Source organism: Sinocyclocheilus anshuiensis, unplaced genomic scaffold (assembly GCF_001515605.1).
Source record: "Sinocyclocheilus anshuiensis isolate Anshui unplaced genomic scaffold, SAMN03320099.WGS_v1.1 scaffold683, whole genome shotgun sequence".
Taxonomy (NCBI): domain Eukaryota; kingdom Metazoa; phylum Chordata; class Actinopteri; order Cypriniformes; family Cyprinidae; genus Sinocyclocheilus; species Sinocyclocheilus anshuiensis.
Genome location: NW_015548218.1, coordinates 243,694 through 264,879, shown reverse-complemented (window position 1 = coordinate 264,879; position 21,186 = coordinate 243,694). Strand labels below are relative to the sequence as shown.

General features: G+C 38.7%; 1 protein-coding gene across 2 annotated transcripts in view; it reads right to left on the bottom strand.

Annotated features, from left to right (window-relative positions):
* LOC107654084 (neurexin-1a-like) overlaps positions 1–21,186 on the bottom strand; it is a 192,097-nt gene that overhangs the window by 30,158 nt on the left and 140,753 nt on the right. For both annotated transcript variants that reach the window (XM_016441008.1, XM_016441009.1), the window contains exon 14: positions 19,320–19,501. In XM_016441008.1, the coding sequence (XP_016296494.1) occupies positions 19,320–19,501 (182 nt within the window). The remainder of the gene's footprint in view (positions 1–19,319; positions 19,502–21,186) is intronic.

Sequence of the window (21,186 nt, the reverse complement as noted above, 5' to 3'; positions counted from 1 at the left end):
ACCAGCCTGACAGCGAGAGACACTGCTGCCTGCAACTTCACAGTCATTACTTTACTGGATATGTTTACATGCAGCCTCATAATCTCTTGATAATCAGATCGATACCTCAATCAAACTGAAAAGCCTTCATGTAAACACCCCAGTCAATCTAACTGAGCTTGAAATTTCAAACACATTTGAAAGGGTGTAGATCTTAAATCTGTTAAACAGGAAAATATTGGACATGTAAAATATCTTTCTTCCAAAAGATCACATAGATAAATAGGTTTATATTTCATGTGCTTGCAGTTCATCATTAGCCACGCCGCAAAAATCACCCTCGCATGACTAAGAGAACTGTTAACAAGGCTTAAAGAGCTTGCGGTCTGCCGTTCTTAGACACAGGCCACAATGAGAATAAACACCAATATATTTTTGGAGTATATTTTTTCTTGTGAGCACACCAATGTCACAGATGAGTATTTAACTGTGGAAAGCAAATATAAGATTCATTGTGCAGCACTGACATGCTTGTCCATTCTGTGACACAGACAATAAGTTCAATAATCAGCAGAAAAGAAGCAAAACCCTACCAACATTTGATTACAGGATTACATCCGCTCATATCCAGTACTCTGCCTGCTAGAGGGCAAAGGGGCAGAGGCTCAGACCCTGCAGCCAGCCACTTTTGCAGTCCCATGCTGCTATGTTCATTCACCTGTTTATTTACACATCTTAATTAAACATGGCAGCAGCAAAAATAACTGGTCAGTGGATGAGACTGGATATTTGCAGAAGATCTCTCTTCTGAAACTAATGCACATGAAAGTTTTAAACGGCCAACAATCTTGGTCATACATAGTCCATTGTATGCATGCCAAATATTGTATGTTTGTTTGTACACTACCAGTCAAAAGTTTGGAATAATTAAGACTTTTTCAAATGTTTTTGAAAGAAGTATTTTATGCTCACCAAGGCTGCATTTATTTGATCAGAATACATTAAAAACAGTAATACTGTAAAATATTTGTACCATTTAAAATAGCTGTTTTCTATGTGAATATCTGTTAATTTATTTCTGTGATCAAAGCTGTATTTTCAGCATCATTACGCCAGTCTTCAGTGTCACATGATCTTCAGAAATCATTCTAATATACTGATTTGCTGCTCAAGAAACATTTCTGATTATTATCAACATTGAAAACAGCTGTGTTGCCCAATATTTCTGTGGAAACTGATATATTACCATTCAACATTTTAGGGTAAGCTTTAAAATAAAATAATACTAATATGAAATTCATGTTGTTGTTTTTTTCAGCATGAATCTATTAAATTGATCAAAAGTTACAGTGAAGACATTTTTAATGTTACGAAAGTTTTGTAATTCAAATAAATGCCACCCTTTATATCCATCAAAGAAAGATATGTCATGGTTTCCACAAAACTGTTTGTAACATTGATAATAATACAAATTATTATTTAAAGGGTTAATTCACCTCAAATGAAAATTTGCTCTTAATTTGCTTACTTTCAGGCTATCCTGTAAGGTTTTTTTCTTTTTTCTTTTCAGTAGAACAGAAAAGGTTTTTAGCTGAAACTGGGGTTGTTGGTGATTCATAAAGTGCAAGTCTGTGGCTACCCCTGATTTTGAGAACAAAAAAAGAATATTAAGGAACATAATATTAACATCCATGGCTTCTGACGATACAGTGAGGTCAGGTGAAGCGAAACTATCGGTCTGTGCAAGAAACATTAAAACATTATTTTACAACATTATTTCCTGTAATCCAGAGTCTCAGACAAACGGTCTGGAGTAATGACCGGTTAGCGAACAAATCGTTCTTTTGAACTGGTTCTTTTTGGTGACCTAGTTGAAGAAGTTAATCAAATCGGACTGAAGTGTCTGAAACACTTTGTGGCTCGAGCAGCACAGATCTACAAGTTACTCAATCAAAACTCACTTTCGGATGCCTGACAGTCACTCGGACTAGAAATTAGCAAAATGATGGCGTATCTGATCCTGTGATGAATGAATTGATTCAGCAGACAGAAATTGTTTCAGAAACAGGACCGAAGACCAATGAGCCGCTGATATGCGCATGCGTGAACCGAGAGCTTGAATGAAGAGGCGAAATTAAAGTTTTTATGGTTTCTCAAGGTGAGTTGATTTAGATTAGTTAATTCACTGGCTTTAGACATGCAAAACAATCACTTTTCACATCATTATTGGGTTATTTAATAATAGAATCGCACGTGACATCATTGCGTGATTACACAAAACAAACTAGTTTGTTTGTTTGCAGTTTGCTTTGCATCGTGCCTAACAAACATGCATGTGAGTGTACAGTACACAATTTGATCCAGTGAGACTGTTAGAAAAATATCTAATGAGCTCTTATGATACAGGTTTATTCTTTGGGATAGAGAGTGTAATCCATACAGGTGTAAACCATTGATACAACATCTAAAAGCAATTTTGAGAACAGACCTGCACTGTTACTATGGAAACAACAGTGACAGTGATGAGAGGAAGGAGATGCTCTAACACAGTTAAAAGCACACTCACCCCTCAAAACTGCATCACACACACACACACATGCTTGATAATAACTGCATGTATGATGACATAATCACTGTGTCCTTTGAGGCCAGAGTAAACTGACCGTCAGCAGGGAGCTGAAGCGGGCAGAATCGCGTGCCAGAGTCGCGGCGCTGTGATGGGAGTTTGGGTCTATGTGCGTGTCTGTGTCATGCACAGCAGCAGGTTTCATCTGGCTATGTAATGTGATCTGTGTAAGTTCATGTCAATGGGCAGGTGTTTTAATTGGTGTGCTGGGAATTGCGTGCGACAGACTTCCCAGTGGAGCCGCGGCAAAAATAAAGACGCTCAACATGCTCTGGAAATCAGTGATGGCTGACAGGCATGAAACACAACACAGAGCAAAGAACCCATGAAAGAGCCTTCGGATGAATTATCAATCACAGATGAGCACAAAACTCTGAGCATCAAGATGCAGTAGAACCTCAAACTGCAAATTTAATAGAATCAGAGCTACTGCAAACACAACATTAAAAGAAAAAAAATAGATATGTGCAATTACAGTATAGAAAGCAAAATGCATTCACTCTGTCATAATCTAGACTGAAGAACAACCTCTTCGGTGCTCCTCAGGGATGAGTAGTATTCACTATCATTCAATTAAAAGTATAAACACTGATTTCATGAATACACTGAACCTCTAGCAACCTATTGAACAAAAGCACTTTTTCATTTTTTTTTTATTTTGTACAAATTATATTTGAATAAGTAAACTGTGGGCATTTTGTTTGCTCAGGAAAATAGTGCTTAGCTTTATTTAGAACTGCAATATAAGTATACACCATTCTGGATTGAAGGGTCATACAGCTTGTGGGTCAATCTTTACAGCATTTCCTCACCGCATAACACCTGCAAACCACTGACCTGAGATAGACACGATTATGATTTCTATCGCTATCCCATTTACTGAACAATCAAAAATCTTCTATTGGTCTTCATCTGAAATGCCCACTCTGTTTGCTCAGGTCTGTTTTTCTCTTTCAGCACTGTTCTTCTTCCCATCCTTATTCCACTCCTTCCACTGAAACACACTGCCTCACAAACGCCCTAAAGGACGATATCCTCACAGCTGACTGATCTGCTCCAGAATAACATCACACCTGACATCTCACTCACCTCTGGAAGAGCCACATGGGTATGCAAACCCATACCTGTCCCTCCACTGGGACAAACACCCTGTCATTCTCAACAATACAGATGGGGACACTAAAGAATTGAACAATTATGGTTCTTATTCAGTTACAATTTATCTGAAGAATATCTTGCTGTTCTTTTTAACATAATAAAGGTGAAGCTGTTAACAGCTGATATGGTGCTTTTGCATCCCTTCAGAAGCTTGAAAGCTACAATCCCTATACACTATAATGCATGGAAAAGAATCCCTATCAAACTCTGCAGCATTTTGTATAAATTCATTCTTCAATTTAAAATGTTATAAAATACAGATTCATAAATTAATTGATTCCCTGAGAGGAGACATTTGACATGATGTCAGTAGCTGATGCTATGGGGAAAAACCTTTCTCTGAGATTGACTAAAGCCTGTTAGTGAAATTCACTAGCCAATGTTATTTGAGCATACAACTTTGGCATGGCTCATAGTCTACTGTATACTGTATATAAAAACACAAACGACATCTCCTTAGAATCCTTCAACTGAATCAAAAAGAGCAAAGCTCACCCTTGTTCAAGCAGAGTAACATGGCTAGCGTGTGCAATGTTTCGTTCTCTCAAGGAATCGAGGTTACATGAGCAGCCGGATTCGTTCCCTTTTAATATTGGTCCACTTGACATTGTGTCAAAAGCTTATGCTATGGGGACAGTATAAAATCATGGTGTGTTATCAGCGCAGAATTGACCCAGCCTAGCAGAGCCGAGTTGTTAATAAGGATAAGCCACCTCAATACGGTTACCTAAACATGCTATTGTGGCAGTGACAATTGCCTGCACCATTCAGAATTGCATAAGCACACCAGATAGCGGCAATGAATATAGCCACACTGAAGTTTACACTATGACCTGATTGAAAATGGTGGCAGCTGAAGCATAGCTACACACACACACACACACACACACACACACACACACACTCAAGTACAATCTGTACTACATAACCTAGTTGAAAGCGATGACATCTCTGGCATTTTCTATATTCTCAATTCTAATCCACTGACAGCGATATACGGTGTCACTCAAGAAAAAAAATGTGACAACTTGTCGGCATTTCAATAAGACATGCTAAGTGGTGAACCTTATTAGCACTAAGCAATCACAGTGTTTAGTGGAGTATGGTAGCAAACACTGCACCAAACACAGGTTATCGAAATAGAGCCACTTTAGGAGATGATGTATCCCGCTTACATAGACAATGACAATAAGAGCCAACTCGCTAATTGTATTGAGGCCTGATGGTTTATATATGACTGTGCTACCTGTACAAACAAGGAACTATTAGTTCTGTACTTCTGTGTGCGAGACAAACTACAAGGAGTTCCAAATAGTTGACACGTCATGCTTTCCCCACACCTGTCCAGATGAGGCTGCACCAATATTACCCTTGGCAGGCCGCCAAAAACATGGCATCATTCCCTTCGTCTGAACCACTGAACATGGCCAAACTGTGGTCTCTTGTGGAGGGATAGAGGTCCGCTCACGTGAAGAACACACTTGAAACTGCAGAAGCGGGAGAGTGAGAAGAATGCAGGACCTGAGTCGGTGGGATTTTGTTTTTTTGTGAGTGAGATGAATTAATGCATATTCATATTTATTTTATAACGACAGTAACATCTGGGGACAGGAGAGCTGACAATCAATAAATTGGAAAAAAAAGTAACTTGCGTTACTTATTTGAAAAAGTAACTCAGATATTCTCTTGTAAATTAAAAAGTAATGTGTTACTTTACTAGTTACTTGAAAAGAGTAATCTGATTACGTAACTCGCGTTACTTGTAATGCGTTACCCCCAACACTGCTCATCAGCATAAACCTCCTGATCCGCTCTGCTGTTGGGCTTTCACATTTAAATCGAGTGCTTCTCTAGAGCACAGCGTCCTGAGACTTAGGCACTCACAGTGAGAGCAGTCTGTCTAGTTAAGAGTGGGCTCTGCAACAGCAAGGCTCAGGAAGATGACACAACTCTCTTGCCTATCAGTCAGCTGGAAGGGGCCTTTGTAAGAAAAACACCCACAAAGCAACACTTTGAAAGAAATTCCCTTCGCGAGTAAATTTTGCTGTTGTAGCTATATATGTATGCTTTAATATTACTAATATTTTTGTTTGGTCCCACTTTATATTAAGTGGCTCTAATACCTGTGTACTTACATAGTAACTAGACGTGTACGTAGTATGTAACCACAGTGTAAGTACACATTGGTACATAGTATCTAAAGCTGTAATATTTCTGTAACTACACACATGTAACAACCCTCAGAATGGTTTGTGTAAGTACAAATGTGTAACAGGACATTGGTAACATTTTTTTTCCCACTTCACTAAGTACTCGTGTAACAGGAATTATATAACTACATTTTGTAACAACAATATGTATAAGAGTAATTGGAACCATTTGATCCAGGGGGTGGAGATGGATAGGTTTAGGGATATGTAAAGTGGGAGGAGTTGGATCTCAAGTTGGTGGAGTTGGTGCACCACTGTAATACCAGTGTACTTACATGGTAACTCCTCAGGAACTGTCCACTTAATATAAAGTGTAACATTCTGGACACCAACCACAATTTATATGCAAAGCCTAACTTACTGGCCGCTGCTGTGTAACATCAGAGTAATTACATGGTAAATCTAATATGAAGTGTAACACTTTCTTTACCAAAAAGTGCTGTTAGTCCTGTTACATATTTCTACTTTCATTACCAAAAATTGTTGTTACCAATGTCCTGTTACACATTTGTACTTACACGTACCATTCAGTGGGTTGCTACATGTGTGTAGTTACACAAACATTACAGCTGTAGATACTATGTACCAATGTGTACTTACACTGTGGTTACATACTACGTACACGTCTAGTTACTATGTACTATGTACACAGGTATTAGGGCCACTTAATATAAAGTGGGACCATTTTTTATGATACTGACTTTATATGAAGTCACAACTTATCCAGTGTAAAATCTGGGTCCTGTAGCAAAACCATTCAGAACCACTGCACAAAACAAACATTGGCATATGCATTCATTGTCCTTTGATTAAGTTATGGTATTCAGTCTTTCTCTTTCATTACATTCCATTGAGAATGCAAGCTCATGTCTCTTTATTAAATCTCATCAAAAATATCATGAACTCAGAATAAGAACTGGTTTCGATTCCCAACTCTACTCAGCAACACCAAATACACAAAATAATGATCTTTAAAAAAGCATCATATGACCCCTTTAACAAGATGCTGCTGGTAAGTATCTTCTTTTAATTTTCATCTTCCTGCTTTCTTTTCTACACTCTTTTGGACCACATTCAAGACATTCCTGTTGTTTCTCTGCAAAACTGCAACATCTGACACTGCAATCTAATTAACCTGCATCCAGTTTGCACCTCTTTAAGTGCTAGTGCTAGTCAGCAGTAAACAAAGCCGACTTTATTTAGGCCTTTGCTACTCACTAAGCTCTTAGCATCCTGGGACTGAATTTGACCAGAGGACACAGCAACCCCTGCTGCTCTCTCTTTGACAGCTTCTCTTTCTCTCTGTCAGGCTGGAAGAGGTGTGGGTACAGGTCTACTTATTTGTAAGAGCTGGGAATATTCAACTGTCTCTTTTCTGTACAACAATAAGTCTTCGAGTTTCATGTATTTACTGTCACATTTTCTATGAAACTCAACGTTGTCATCATTTATCACCCTACAGGTTGCAGGGTCGAAAAAGATCAAAGACTTTTGCTTTCCTGTCTGAAACCTGCATTCCTGAAGGCACAGAGTTGCTGATATCAATCAAAGGCTTGTAGGCCAAGATGTGTGTACATCGGGGGTCTGCTAATTGTCACACGTGGTGTGTGTAAGTGGTGTAAAGTAAGTGGTGTAATTTGCTGATTTGTCAGTTTAAATGTCTAACATTTGGTTTTAATTACAAGGTCAAGGAAGGGATAAAAGAAAATTAACAATTGTTCTGTTTCTTTTCTTGGCTATAGCAGTATCTCTTCTCTGGGGCCCTCTTCTTGGGGCTCTGCTCTCTCTCTCTCTCTCTCTCTCAGGTAACATTTTACATACATACTGGTTACAATTACCTATATGTTTCATAAGCCATTTCAATTATAAATTATGTGCTAACTGTCTTGATTCAACATTAACTTTGTCTCACAACATTAACATAAAACTCAGTTTTATACATCATACTGATAATGTTTCTTTAGTCTTAACCACTTAACTACTGCAGGGAAACAACCCTTACAAATTCAGCTGGGCCACTATCTCTTGGTGCTCTTTAGTGACTTCAGCATCCACCCATAGAAATCTTAAGGCTGGACACACCAAGCCGACTTCGAAGAACTAGCGGCGACGAAAGCCGATGGTGTTGTGACCTCGCATCGGCTGCGTCTGGACAAAAAATCTGTACTGGAACACACTGCACAGACGACAGCCGACTGCAAACTAGCATGTGCATTGTAGCATTGTACTATCACCTACAATAGCATTGTACTATCACCTACCCAAGCAGATCAGACAGAAATCCAAATGACCATCTGAACTTTAAAGACCACATTACAAAGAGAGCATGGAGGTTTGCACTGCATAAGATTAGTAAGATCAAGCCCTTTTTAACTGAGCATGCTGTCATTGCTTTGTTCATTCTTTGAACATGTCATTACTATGACATTCTTTGCTAAGATGGCGCCGCAGACGGCCGCCTCAGTGTTTGGCTCTCCAGTGTTTGTACTGTTTTTGTTCGTTTTTCCTGTTTTTGTTTCTCAAACACGATCAGTTTTACCAGGGATGAACTGCTGAACATTCAGCAGAACACACCACAAAATCTTCTACCGGTTTTCAATTATTTGGACGTTTTGCTGAACGTTGTAGTTGGCGGAACAGCGGCGCTGATCAAGTGCTTCAGGACGCGCAGACGGGGGAAGAGAGCCAGCGTGCTCGTGAAACTCAGACAGCGCAGATTTCGAACGCTGTTGCCTAGCATCTATATGGCAAATCTCCGCTCTCTACCCAACAAAACGGACGAACTCCTTCTGCACTCCCGGACAAATAAGGATTTTTCAAATATATCAGTTTCTGTGAGGATATATGCATCCCTACCAGGACTCATCTAACATTCAACAATGATAAGCCATGGTTTACAGCAAAACTCAGACATCTTCGTCAGGCCAAAGAGGATGCCTACAGAAATGGAGACAGGGTCTTGTACAATCAGGCCAGGAACACATTGAATAAGGAGATTAGCGCGGCTAAGAGGAGCTACGCTAAAAAGTTGGAAGATCAGTTCACTTCCAGTGACCCAGCTTCAGTGTGGAAAGGTCTGAAAGCCATCACCAACTACAAGACACCATCCCCCAACATTGAGGTGAATCAACAACTTGCTGAAGATCTGAATGAGTTTTATTGTAGATACGAAACGCCCCACACCTGTTCTGACCATCTCTTTACACAACCGTTAACACCTCCAGCAATCCCCCCCCCCCTGCACTTCAGGTCAGTGAAGATGATGTGCGCCAGGTCTTCAGAAAGAACAAAAGAAGAAAGGCACCAGGCCCAGGCGGTGTCTGAAAACCTGTGCTGACAAGCTGGCCCCCATCTTCTCACAGATCTTCAACAGATCACTGGAGCTGTGCGAAGTCCCTGCCTGCTTCAAATGTTCCACCATCATCCCCGTTAGGGCTGGCTCGATACCACTTTTTCAGAACCGATCCGATACCAAAAATTCTGAGTATCTGCCGATACCGATATCGATCCGATACGGTGCAGTTTTTTAAATCAGTGTAGAATTTCTATACCTCAATGTGTAGGTTGATCATCACTCTTTTGTATGTTACACACAATCTACTAAATATCGACAGCTTCATTCTAAAGAAAAATAACAAACAAAAAATATTTATATATAAATATATACTATAGTAGTCAACATTTGAAGTGGATCAAAACCTTTCATCAAAGTTGTCATAAAACCAAAACAATACCCATTCTTGTCTTAGGACAACGTTGATGAACTTTTTTGATCCACTTCAAATGTTGTCTACTGTATAAATTAAAAGACATTTATTTTAAATGTATAGCAGAGTAATGAGGCAGCAACATATGATAGATAAGCCAAGAAAGGCTATTAATAATCTTTCATTGCGCAAAAGTATTATGATACTAAAGGCTCTAAATACAGAGCGGCACAAAGAGCTTATGCGCATCCCGTGTGCAGAATGACGCGCTTGAAGCAACACGGGAGTCACAGCGCGTAGCGCTCCGCATAGAGAAGTTCAAAGCACAAAGTGAAGAGATATTGATGCGTAGTGTATTAAATATGTGTGTTAGTTTACTGAGCCTTTTCTTTTAACAGTTTTAAATTTCAGTTACTGTGCTCGTGACGAACAATTCATAGTGCTCTCTACTCCAGTCTTGTGATCTAACCAGATATCTGGTAGAAATTTACACGATTTAACAGCACGAAACTCCAGCAAGATAAATTCCTTTTAATGCGAAACCATTTATCTTTATTTACAGATCAAGTATAACATTAGGAATATTTAATCATCTTGGAGAGAGTTTCATCGTCTTCACTGTCGTAACCGAACGTGACACGCATTTGAATGCTGAATGGAGGATGACAGACAGACGCAGTGGAGAGAAGAGTTTACGTGAACTTGACTTGAATATTCACCTGTAGCGTACCTCACATTAAACTGTGAAATGGCTTCAGAACACTTAAAATATACTGCACGAAAACTCTATTGTGCTTTATAATGTTTATGTGGCTTTCGTGGGGCTTAATAATAACAGAATAGCATATGCACTGTATCGGATTTGGATCGGTCTCGTCTGACCGATACCCCGATCCAGCAGAAAGTGGCAGTATCGGAGCGATACCGATACTGAATATCGGATCGGCACACCCCTAATCCCCATCCCAAAGAAACCCAAGATAACAGGACTTAACGGCTACAGACCAGTGGCTCTAACGTCTGTGGTCATGAAGTCATTTGAAAAACTGGTTCTGGCTTATCTGAAGGACATCACTGGTCCCTTACTGGACCCCCTGCAGTTTTCTTACTGAGAAAACTGGTTTGCGGATGATGTAGTCAACATGGGACTGCACTTCATCCTGCAGCATCTGGATAAATCAGGGACTTATATGAGGATCCTGTTTGTGGACTTCAGTTCGGCCTTCAACACCATCATCCCAACACTCCAGACCAAACTAACCCAGCTCTCTGACCTTAGCTCTATCTGTCAGTGGATCTCCAGCTTCCTGACAGATAGGCAGCAGCTAGTGAGACTGGGAAAATTCATGTCAAACATTCGCTCCATCAACACTGGTGCCCCTCAAGGTTGCGTCCTCTCCCCACTGCTCTTCTCCCTGTACATCAACGACTGCACCTGTAAAGACCCCTCTGTCAAGCTCCTGAAGTTCGCAGATGATACCACACTTATCGGCCTCATACAGGATGGTGATGAGTCTGCTTACAGACAAGAGGTTGAGCAGCTGGCTGTCTGGTGCAGTCTTAACAACCTGGAGCTGAACACACTCAAAACAGTGGAGATGATCATGGACTTCAGGAGAAACACCCCTCCCCCCACTCACCATCATGAACAGCACTGTAAAAACAGTGGAGTCATTAAGATTCCTGGGAACCACTATCTCTCAGGACCTGAAGTGGGACAATCACATCGACTCATTGTAAAAAAGGCCCAACAAAGGTTGTACTTCCTTCGCCAGCTGAGGAAATTCAATCTGCCACAGGAGCTGCTGAAACAGTACTACTCAGCCATCATCGAGTCTGTTCTGTGCACATCAATAACTGTCTGGTTTGGTTCAGCTACAAAATCAGACACTAGAAGACTACAGAGAACAGTTCGGATTATTGGTGCTCCCCTGCCCACCCTTCAAGAACTGTATAGATCCAGAGTGAGGAAAAGGGCTCAGAAAATCACTCTGGATCCCTCACATCCAAGCCATCCCCTTTTTGAACTTTTTCCATCTGGCCGGCGCCTCAGAGCCGCAAATACCAGGACAGCCAGGCACAAGAACAGTTTCTTCCCCCAGGCAATCTACCTCATGAACAGTTAAATGTTCCCCCCATTGTGCAATAAAAATATGTGCAATAACCTTATATTTATTTGTTACGACCTACATCCTAGTACATCCCTGCATCTCACTCTATTCTATTCCTATTCTATCATCTATAGCACAACTGTACATACAATTTATTTTAGTTTATTGTATTTTTTTATGAATGTTTTCTATTTTTGTCTATTTATATTTACATATGTGTGTATTTTTATTCTCATCTTATTTTTATTGTCTGTGTTTTGTTGTTGTCTCTGTGTACTGGAAACTTGTGACACTAAAACAAATTCCTTGTATGCGCAAGCATACTTGGCAATAAAGTTCTTTCTGATTCTGATTCTGATTGTCATTTCTTGGCTGGACCTCCACAAATGATCCAGAGAGAAGCAGCACAACTGGTCTTTAACAAGCCCAAGAGACCCTACTTTCACAGCTCTTTATTTATCTACAGGGTTTCTGCAGGATTTTTAAGCTCAAATGTAAGCCTTTTTAAGACCTGCACAGATAAAATTAATACCACATGAGCGGGGTAGGGCGATGTCTATAGTACCATATTAAACCGTAAAATTACTGTAAAAAGCATAATTTACAGTTCAGATACAAGTTTTTCACAAAAAACAAAGTTTTATAAAATGATAAACTTTACATTTCAGCCTTTAAACCATTGTTAAGAAAATGGATTAGTCAAAAGTATTAATTATTATATTAATTTAAACAATTATTATCAATAAATTATTATATCAATTAAATAACATAAATTAGGGGTGTGCGATGCTGACAAAAAATTATATCTCGATATTTTTCTGGGATTTTAGCGATAACGATAATTAGATGATATTTTGCTGAGTGTGTTATTGTGCTGATATCTTAAGGACTACCGTTGACAGCTGACTCCTGAATTTTTTTGATATTCTTCATATTCTGTGTGGTCAGTTCACAGCAGTAATAGAAATTAATAATTTCCAACAAGTTTTATGGGCATTTTTACCTTTAAGCCATTTTTTCTAAAAGTGTGCACCATCTTTTGAGTCAAATTCTTGCATTTGGGTTGTTACCAAGCAAATTAAATCAGTATCAACAAAATGTATCTTTGCAATGCAGAGGAAACACAGAAGCTGCATTAGAAGCGTCATTTAGATGCATTACAAATGCATAAATAATGTTTTGATATTTCAAACATAAAACATTAAAAACTGATGTTTGAAATGATTAAAAATATGAAAAGGTACCTTAAATGTGAAATTAAAACCACCAGTAGGTGGCATCAAGTAGAGGTCTGCGTGGGAATTGTATTTTTTTATGAATGTTTTCTATTTTTGTCTATTTATATTTACATATGTGTGTATTTTTATTCTCATCTTATTTTTATTGTCTGTGTTTTGTTGTTGTCTCTGTGTACTGGAAACTTGTGACACTAAAACAAATTCCTTGTATGCGCAAGCATACTTGGCAATAAAGTTCTTTCTGATTCTGATTCTGATTGTCATTTCTTGGCTGGACCTCCACAAATGATCCAGAGAGAAGCAGCACAACTGGTCTTTAACAAGCCCAAGAGACCCTACTTTCACAGCTCTTTATTTATCTACAGGGTTTCTGCAGGATTTTTAAGCTCAAATGTAAGCCTTTTTAAGACCTGCACAGATAAAATTAATACCACATGAGCGGGGTAGGGCGATGTCTATAGTACCATATTAAACCGTAAAATTACTGTAAAAAGCATAATTTACAGTTCAGATACAAGTTTTTCACAAAAAACAAAGTTTTATAAAATGATAAACTTTACATTTCAGCCTTTAAACCATTGTTAAGAAAATGGATTAGTCAAAAGTATTAATTATTATATTAATTTAAACAATTATTATCAATAAATTATTATATCAATTAAATAACATAAATTAGGGGTGTGCGATGCTGACAAAAAATTATATCTCGATATTTTTCTGGGATTTTAGCGATAACGATAATTAGATGATATTTTGCTGAGTGTGTTATTGTGCTGATATCTTAAGGACTACCGTGGACAGCTGACTCCTGAATTTTTTTGATATTCTTCATATTCTGTGTGGTCAGTTCACAGCAGTAATAGAAATTAATAATTTCCAACAAGTTTTATGGGCATTTTTACCTTTAAGCCATTTTTTCTAAAAGTGTGCACCATCTTTTGAGTCAAATTCTTGCATTTGGGTTGTTACCAAGCAAATTAAATCAGTATCAACAAAATGTATCTTTGCAATGCAGAGGAAACACAGAAGCTGCATTAGAAGCGTCATTTAGATGCATTACAAATGCATAAATAATGTTTTGATATTTCAAACATAAAACATTAAAAACTGATGTTTGAAATGATTAAAAATATGAAAAGGTACCTTAAATGTGAAATTAAAACCACCAGTAGGTGGCATCAAGTAGAGGTCTGCGTGGGACTGTTTTTTTAGTCCCGCTCCCGCAAGGTTTTATTCCGCACCCACCCGCTCCCGCTATATATTCACTCTTTGTTCACCCACTGCCCGCTTAGAATAATTTTCTTCCCGACCCAACCGTTCCCGCTAAATTTAGATCTCATTTCCAGAATCTCACATTTAAATAGGGTACTACAGAAAGACAGAGATGACAAATAAAATTGTAGGTTGTACAAACATTTTATTTATTTGTATTCGTCTTGTCAAGATGCTTTTAACATTTAGCTGTCAACACTGAAAATATGTTGCAGAAAAAAAAAATGTAGGTACAAAAATTGTAGCCTATTTGTTATTTTTATTCAAAACACAAATGTAACATTTTTCTGTCAACACAGTAGGAAAAGTGTCGCTGAGAAAAAAAAAAAAAGACATCTGTCATTTAAAATTATAAGCAAAAGAACAAAACCATTGGCTTGTAGCCATTGCAAAATTCAATCACTTTTTAACCTAACAATTTAACAAAAAATGTCCCGATGTCAATTTCAACGTCTCTCCTACAAAAGAAAATATATAAATACAACAATAATAACTAATAATAAATTAAATGACATCTCAAAATTGTAAGCCAATAATGAAATGAACGAAAACCGTTTACTTACTTGCAAAATCACCTTTTTCCAAATTATTTTAAATCCATGCAGGAAAAGAATGTCACTGACTGACGACGGTTTCAGTACCGAACGTCTCTCCTCCAAAATCCAACCACAAAGGCTGAATGCTCTCTCAGAAGGTGCACTCGTGGCCGGGATGCAGAGGACATATCTTGCAAGGTTGCTCAGGGCAGGGAACTGGGAACGATGTGAATTCCACCATTGCAAAACTTTTTGTTGACTTGATAGTTCAAGTTTCATGGTCCTGTACTCCTGAATCTGAACATCTAGCGATTTTGATCCACATGATTCTTCATCATCCTCCCAATCTGAAAATTTATGGAGAACAGTAGGCGTTTTGGCAGGTGTTGGCTCAACATCCTCATCATGTGTATCAAACTTTAAATCTTCGATCATCTCCTTGACTCCCTGTATCATCTCCTGCCGCCCTCTTTCATCTAACATTTTCAAACCTCGCAGATTTGATGTCAGAAAGGTTGCTATTTTATAAAGCATGTGAACCGAATGTGGCGAAGTGCTGTCTGTTGACAGTAATTCTTTCAGCCGTGTCACACAGACGGTTGCGATTTCAGAGAGCAGAGGGTCTTTTGTGGCTGATGTACAGTGCTCAGTTAATCGCACAGACCACGGAAGAACCAGTGAGGCACTTGGAGCTGTGTTGTCAGTTTCCAAGTCATCAGTTGCTTCTTTGAAGGGTTTTAGGGAGGATACTAGTAACTTAAGCGTGCTGACACTGATGCGTCCGATCTTGTCATAATTATTGCTCTCAGTCAGCACAGATGCGATGTCTTCATACTGTTCCAAAACAGAATTCAGCATGTCAAAATTAGAGTTCCACCGTGTCTCTACGGATTGTTTCAGTGACTTTTTTAGCTTGCCCTGCTGTCCTGAGTGTTTGAAATATGTGACCAACTTTTTAACATCAGTTAGAAGCCCAGCGATCTCTAAAGACATTTCCATTACGGCAGGACCAAACGCACTGGACAGAGTCACGTTTAGTATGTGTGCTGTGCAGTTTAGTCTTGTGTATCCTCATAAGGCACTGATCATGCTGGCTCCACGATCTGTGACATAAACTGTCTTTCTGCCCATTTCTGTCGCATCAATGCCAAACACCAAGGTGCCTTCAAATGTTTTCACCCGTCTTTGAGGTGCTTGGGTCAAAAGGGGCAGTAAAAAGTACTCTTGAATGTTGCTCAGATTGCTCATTAACGTAATGGATGGTTGCCGACAAAAAGGGCGTTTTACAATATGTTTCTGTCCATATGTCAGCTGTAACTGCGCATCCGAACTTCGATTTTGTTGCAGTGATTTCGTCCACAACATGTCTACGCAGACTCTGAGCCCTCATTTCAACTTTCCTGACACCATTGTTGGGTGTGATAGTATCTCACTGACATCGGATTTTCCTATTTTTGCTGCTGTGTTGACCAAATGTTGGGCCAGCTGTGTGAAGCCTTTTCCGGAGACAGTATCATACGGTTGAATGTCTTGGCAAACAAATTCAACACATTTTTCTGTGGTCTCTTTTTTAAACTGCTCTGGCACCGGCCAAGACTTAGTAAATGTCAGTTTGGTTTGCCCCTTTGTGATGAGGCATGAGTGCCGCCTTAAACTGAGTGACTGCTGAACGGTAAAACTTTTAGGCATTTATCACATCGCGCAAAGGGTAATTTTTTTTCCATCCGTGTCTATGACACACGAAAAAGACTCCCATACATCAGACTTGCCCGACGTGGGTTTCTTAACAGTAAACTGACCATTTTCTAGTCCAAGCTGAACGTCCTTCAAGAACAGCGCATCCACACTTTGCTCTGCCATCCTTATTCGGTACAGCCCGCTCTGAGGACCGTTATGCAAATGCTGCGTGCACAGACCTTGCCAAAAATGCATGACGCAGACAGCACTGGTCCATGCGTGCAGCACATGCGTAACAGTCCTGAGTGCAGGCTGTACCAGTGCTCGATAAGAATGAGTAAAGCGCAGATATGCTGTTCTGAAACGACGTCAGGAATGGTATATTGTTATACCGCCCACTCCCGTTCAAATTACACCAGAGTTACCGACCGCTACCGCGTTTTATTCGGAAATTTATTCCCACGTCGCAAGAAATCTGGTCAGGTCCCGCGGTTGCAGACCTCTAGCATCAAGTCACTGTTCATAAGCGAGTCATTTCGATTGAATCGAATCATTTAAACGGTTGATTCATTCAGGAACAAAACAGCGTCCTGTTGCTCAGAGACGCAAAACAGTGCTGTGGCTGTGTTTGAAATTATTTTTGTTGGAGAAATAGAGCAAAAACAGGAAATATGGCATCTAAAACGTTAATATTAGCTACTTGTTTATTCAAATCAATATCACATTTGTAATCATGCTTACTTTTGGAGAAAAAAACGTCACTCTTCGTGTGATATTAACTATATGAAATGATATAACTATATACATTTTCTGCCCCATATCTTAAATTATGTGATAATTCTAAATGCATTTTAATAGACTGATTCATGCAGTGAAAGAACGCACTCTAAATGCGCACGCGCACTAGTCTAACCTACTAGACTTCATATCATACTAATGTATGCGTGCACTCTGTAGGTGTGTTTTGTGTTTGCTTTTTGCGATATACTCATAATATCAAATCGCACATCGTTAAAACAACAGTTACGATATTATCGCAGACTATACATATCGCACACCCCTATGTTTAGATTTTTCTAATGCATTGTCTTCTTATCATTCCACCAGTTCATATTTAAAGCTCTGCGTGTTTGCAGGGTAAAAACATGGGTCGATTTTCGCATTGGTCTGAACTCTGAACAAAACAACAGTTTACTGAAAATGCTCATTCATTCTCTGCCAGCAGATGGAGTGTTTGGTAGAAATATAACGGTTTCCCCGGTAACAGCAGAACACAAAGCAGCGCAGCACCAGACTTTGAACATGCAGCGCTCATGTTTATTTAATGAAAGCATAGCCTTTTGAAGTTTAATCGTCATATTCAGCCATTCTGGTCTTTCCGTACCCAAATTTAAGACCTCTTGAAATCATAATTAAGACTTTCTTGTACAATTTAAGACTTTTTAAGGCCTTCAATTTGATACAACTAAATGTTCAAGTTCAAGACACTGATGCTTGATGCTTTCACTCTCTCATGAGTCTACATTCCCTCCAGAAGCCCGCAGTTAGTGAGTAAGCAGTGCTCCGTGATACAATCACTTTCCAGAAAATATCACTGCTTATTCACAGTTCCTTGCTGGCAAAATGATATTCCTAGCTGGACAGATGAATCGCTGACAATATTCAAGAAGCAGCTGAAAACTCATCTCTTGTGTGAGATGAGAAAAAAAAACAAAAAACTTCTATGCTTTCTCAATTTCTTAAAGCCCTCTCTGTTCTAGCCTGTACTCTTCAAGACAATGTGGTTTGAAACTCTTTATATTGTTAGGTCTTTGTAGTGCTATTGCCTCCTTAACTTTTTTGTTGCACTTTTTGGAAACATTGCAGACTTACATACATTATAATTCTCTTTGAATAAAATCATTTAAATAAATAAATAAACAAATGTAAATGTGGTGAGCAGCTGGAATATTGTTTCTTTTGTCTCTGGTTTTGTATAAATAAACTCACTTTTTTTGCAGTGTAAGGACAGTTACAGTTATGGGTGTTGTTGCATGTGCTCAGTGTGATGTGTGCTGCTGCATGTGTGTGATGTTGTGTCCGATGCGTCTTATTTTATGCATCTGTTCAGATGTGCCCCTGCTGCTATCTGATTTATAGCAGAGGTGAAACTCTCGAAACCCACATTCACCCGCAGGCCAGGGTTGACCTGACACAGCGCTACACTGCAGCACTAAGAACCAATGACACTTTCACATGTGCCCATGCAAGTCACTGTGTGTGTGTGTGTGTGGTTGTGTGTATGAATACTTTTTCCTGCTGTAACAATTTTGTATGTGACTGTGTCTATGCATTTCCCTAAAAGTTTTTGCATGTGTTTGCTGTTTCATTAACAGTATTTTGTGTGTCAGTTTACACCTGGTAACATCTGTCTCTGATGTGGACAGTTGTAAATACAGAGTGTCCTGTACACACCACATTCAGTATAACATCATACACATAGCACAGCACTGTTTACAGTTAAGTCTGAAATCACACATTTACACTCACATGTAGTATTCACTATGTAGTGAATATTAAATACGTTAGCATTAGAGTGGTTTCAGACAGTATAAGCATGAAAGTGTAAAAAAATCTCTTGCTTCACTTGATTTAAACTTGTGTTTAGATCTGTAGATGGTAGTGTTTGTATGTGTCTTATCCACTTGTGTAAATTAGTACAGCAATAAATGGATCTTTAAAACATTTTTAGTATAATAATAGAATGCACTTTTTGTATTCCATTTCCATAAAATACTATGTAAAATAGAGAAATGGTCCACTTACAATGTGTAGTTTGAGATAGTCGCCTAACCCAGAGGAGCTGTTCACTCGCACCAGTAGAGCTTCCTTCAGATGAGTACTGAATCCCATCGCCAGCCGATCGGCTCGTGTGCTTGGCCGGTCGTTCGGTGGCCATGTGTATGTGATCAGACCACCGTCTCTCCCAAATACATATGTGGTGCCTGCTGCAAGAGACACAGATGTGCAAACAAACAGAGAGAGTTCAGTCAAAAAAACAGTTAAAAAAATAAGGATAGATAGATAGATTTTTGCCCAACCCTTATATAAGATGATGTGACAGTTGTTTGTTTGTGTATTCCTTTTTTTTCTTGCTCTTTCTCTCCCTGACTTTGTATGTGCATATTCTCTCACTGTCTGTCGTGAGTGTTTTAGGGTCATGAGTTGGAAGATGTTTTAGGATCATCTCTTTGACAACTCCGCCTGTCTATAAGTGTTTGAATGGTAGTGACCTCGGCAGGCTTTAAACACATCATGCAGAGACTTTAGCCATTGCAATGGAGTTATTGTAGAGAGTGAAAGCGAGAGCAAGAGAGGTGTGTGCATTGCAGAGTCTCAGCAGTGTTGGGCAGTCGTGTCTCTCTAATAATAGCAAAGCTGCAAGTTTAAGAGTGCTACCACCTCGCTGTTGAAAAATGTCAGGTAGATATTCAGTAGCGAAACTATTTAGATGGTAGTATCGCAAGACAGCACTAACACGTTTTTGCTCACAGAAATGGCTTTGTGTGCATGTGTGTGAAAAATAAAGAGAGAGAGAGCAGGAGAATACGATGTGAAAAACAACTTAATAGAAAAAGAATCCAAAATTCACAACCTTTCAGCACTTTATGCATTCTAGTTTTCTTCCTGGTTCTTTTCTGTTGCCAAAACATGCTGGCTGTAATTACTGTACATCATTAGTACTGGAAATGACATCAATGTGTAACTCTTTCACTCTATATTTTAGCTAATAAGGATTTGTAAATGCAAATATCAAAACTTCTTTCATGTCTGTTCTCATCTTTTTTGTCAAAGTCAACAAATGTGTTATTCAACAGCAGTTCCAATTACCACCAGTGTTCATTTTGACAGGCATTTTTGATTTAGTCTTAGTCTTTATCTTGAGACGAAAATGCTTAATAGTCTTAGTCACATTTTAGTCATTTGAGTCTTTCATAGTTTTAGTCTAGTTTTAGTCAACGAAAAGTCATTGCATTTTTGTCAACTTTTAGTCATTACTTTTAGTCAAACTGCAGTTACCAACTTTTATTTTGGTAGCTATTTTATATGTAGTCTTCAAACTAAAATAGTCATCAATTCTTCTCTCTTTAGACCAAATCAATTAAGCTTATGAGAAATCTGAATTGAGGATTGAATTTGGAAAAATCTTGAATAAATAATGACAATTTTCATTTTTGGGTGAACTATCCCTTTAACAGTAGTGAAAAGGGAGTAACTTAATATATAGTTGTTCATATATAATATATATAATTTATAATTTTTGAAAAAGAAGCAGAATAAAACAATAAGACAATTACGAAAGAGATACAAATTAAACAAATTTTTCAGATACAGTAGGTTTACTTAACATTTATTTAACATCTTTTGTTGGTTAAAGGGGTCATATGATGCGATTTCAATTTTTCCTTTCTCTTTGGAGTGTTACAAGCTCTTGGTGCATAAAGAAGATCTGTAAAGTTGCAAAGACTAAAGTCTCAAATCCAAATAGATATTCTTTATAAAAGTTAAGAGTCAGCCACACCTACCTAAAACGGCTCGTTCTAACACGCCCCCACATATCTACCTCACTATGTGGGAAGATTTGCATAACGCCGCCCAAATGTTCACGCAAAGAAAAAAGGCGTAACTTTTA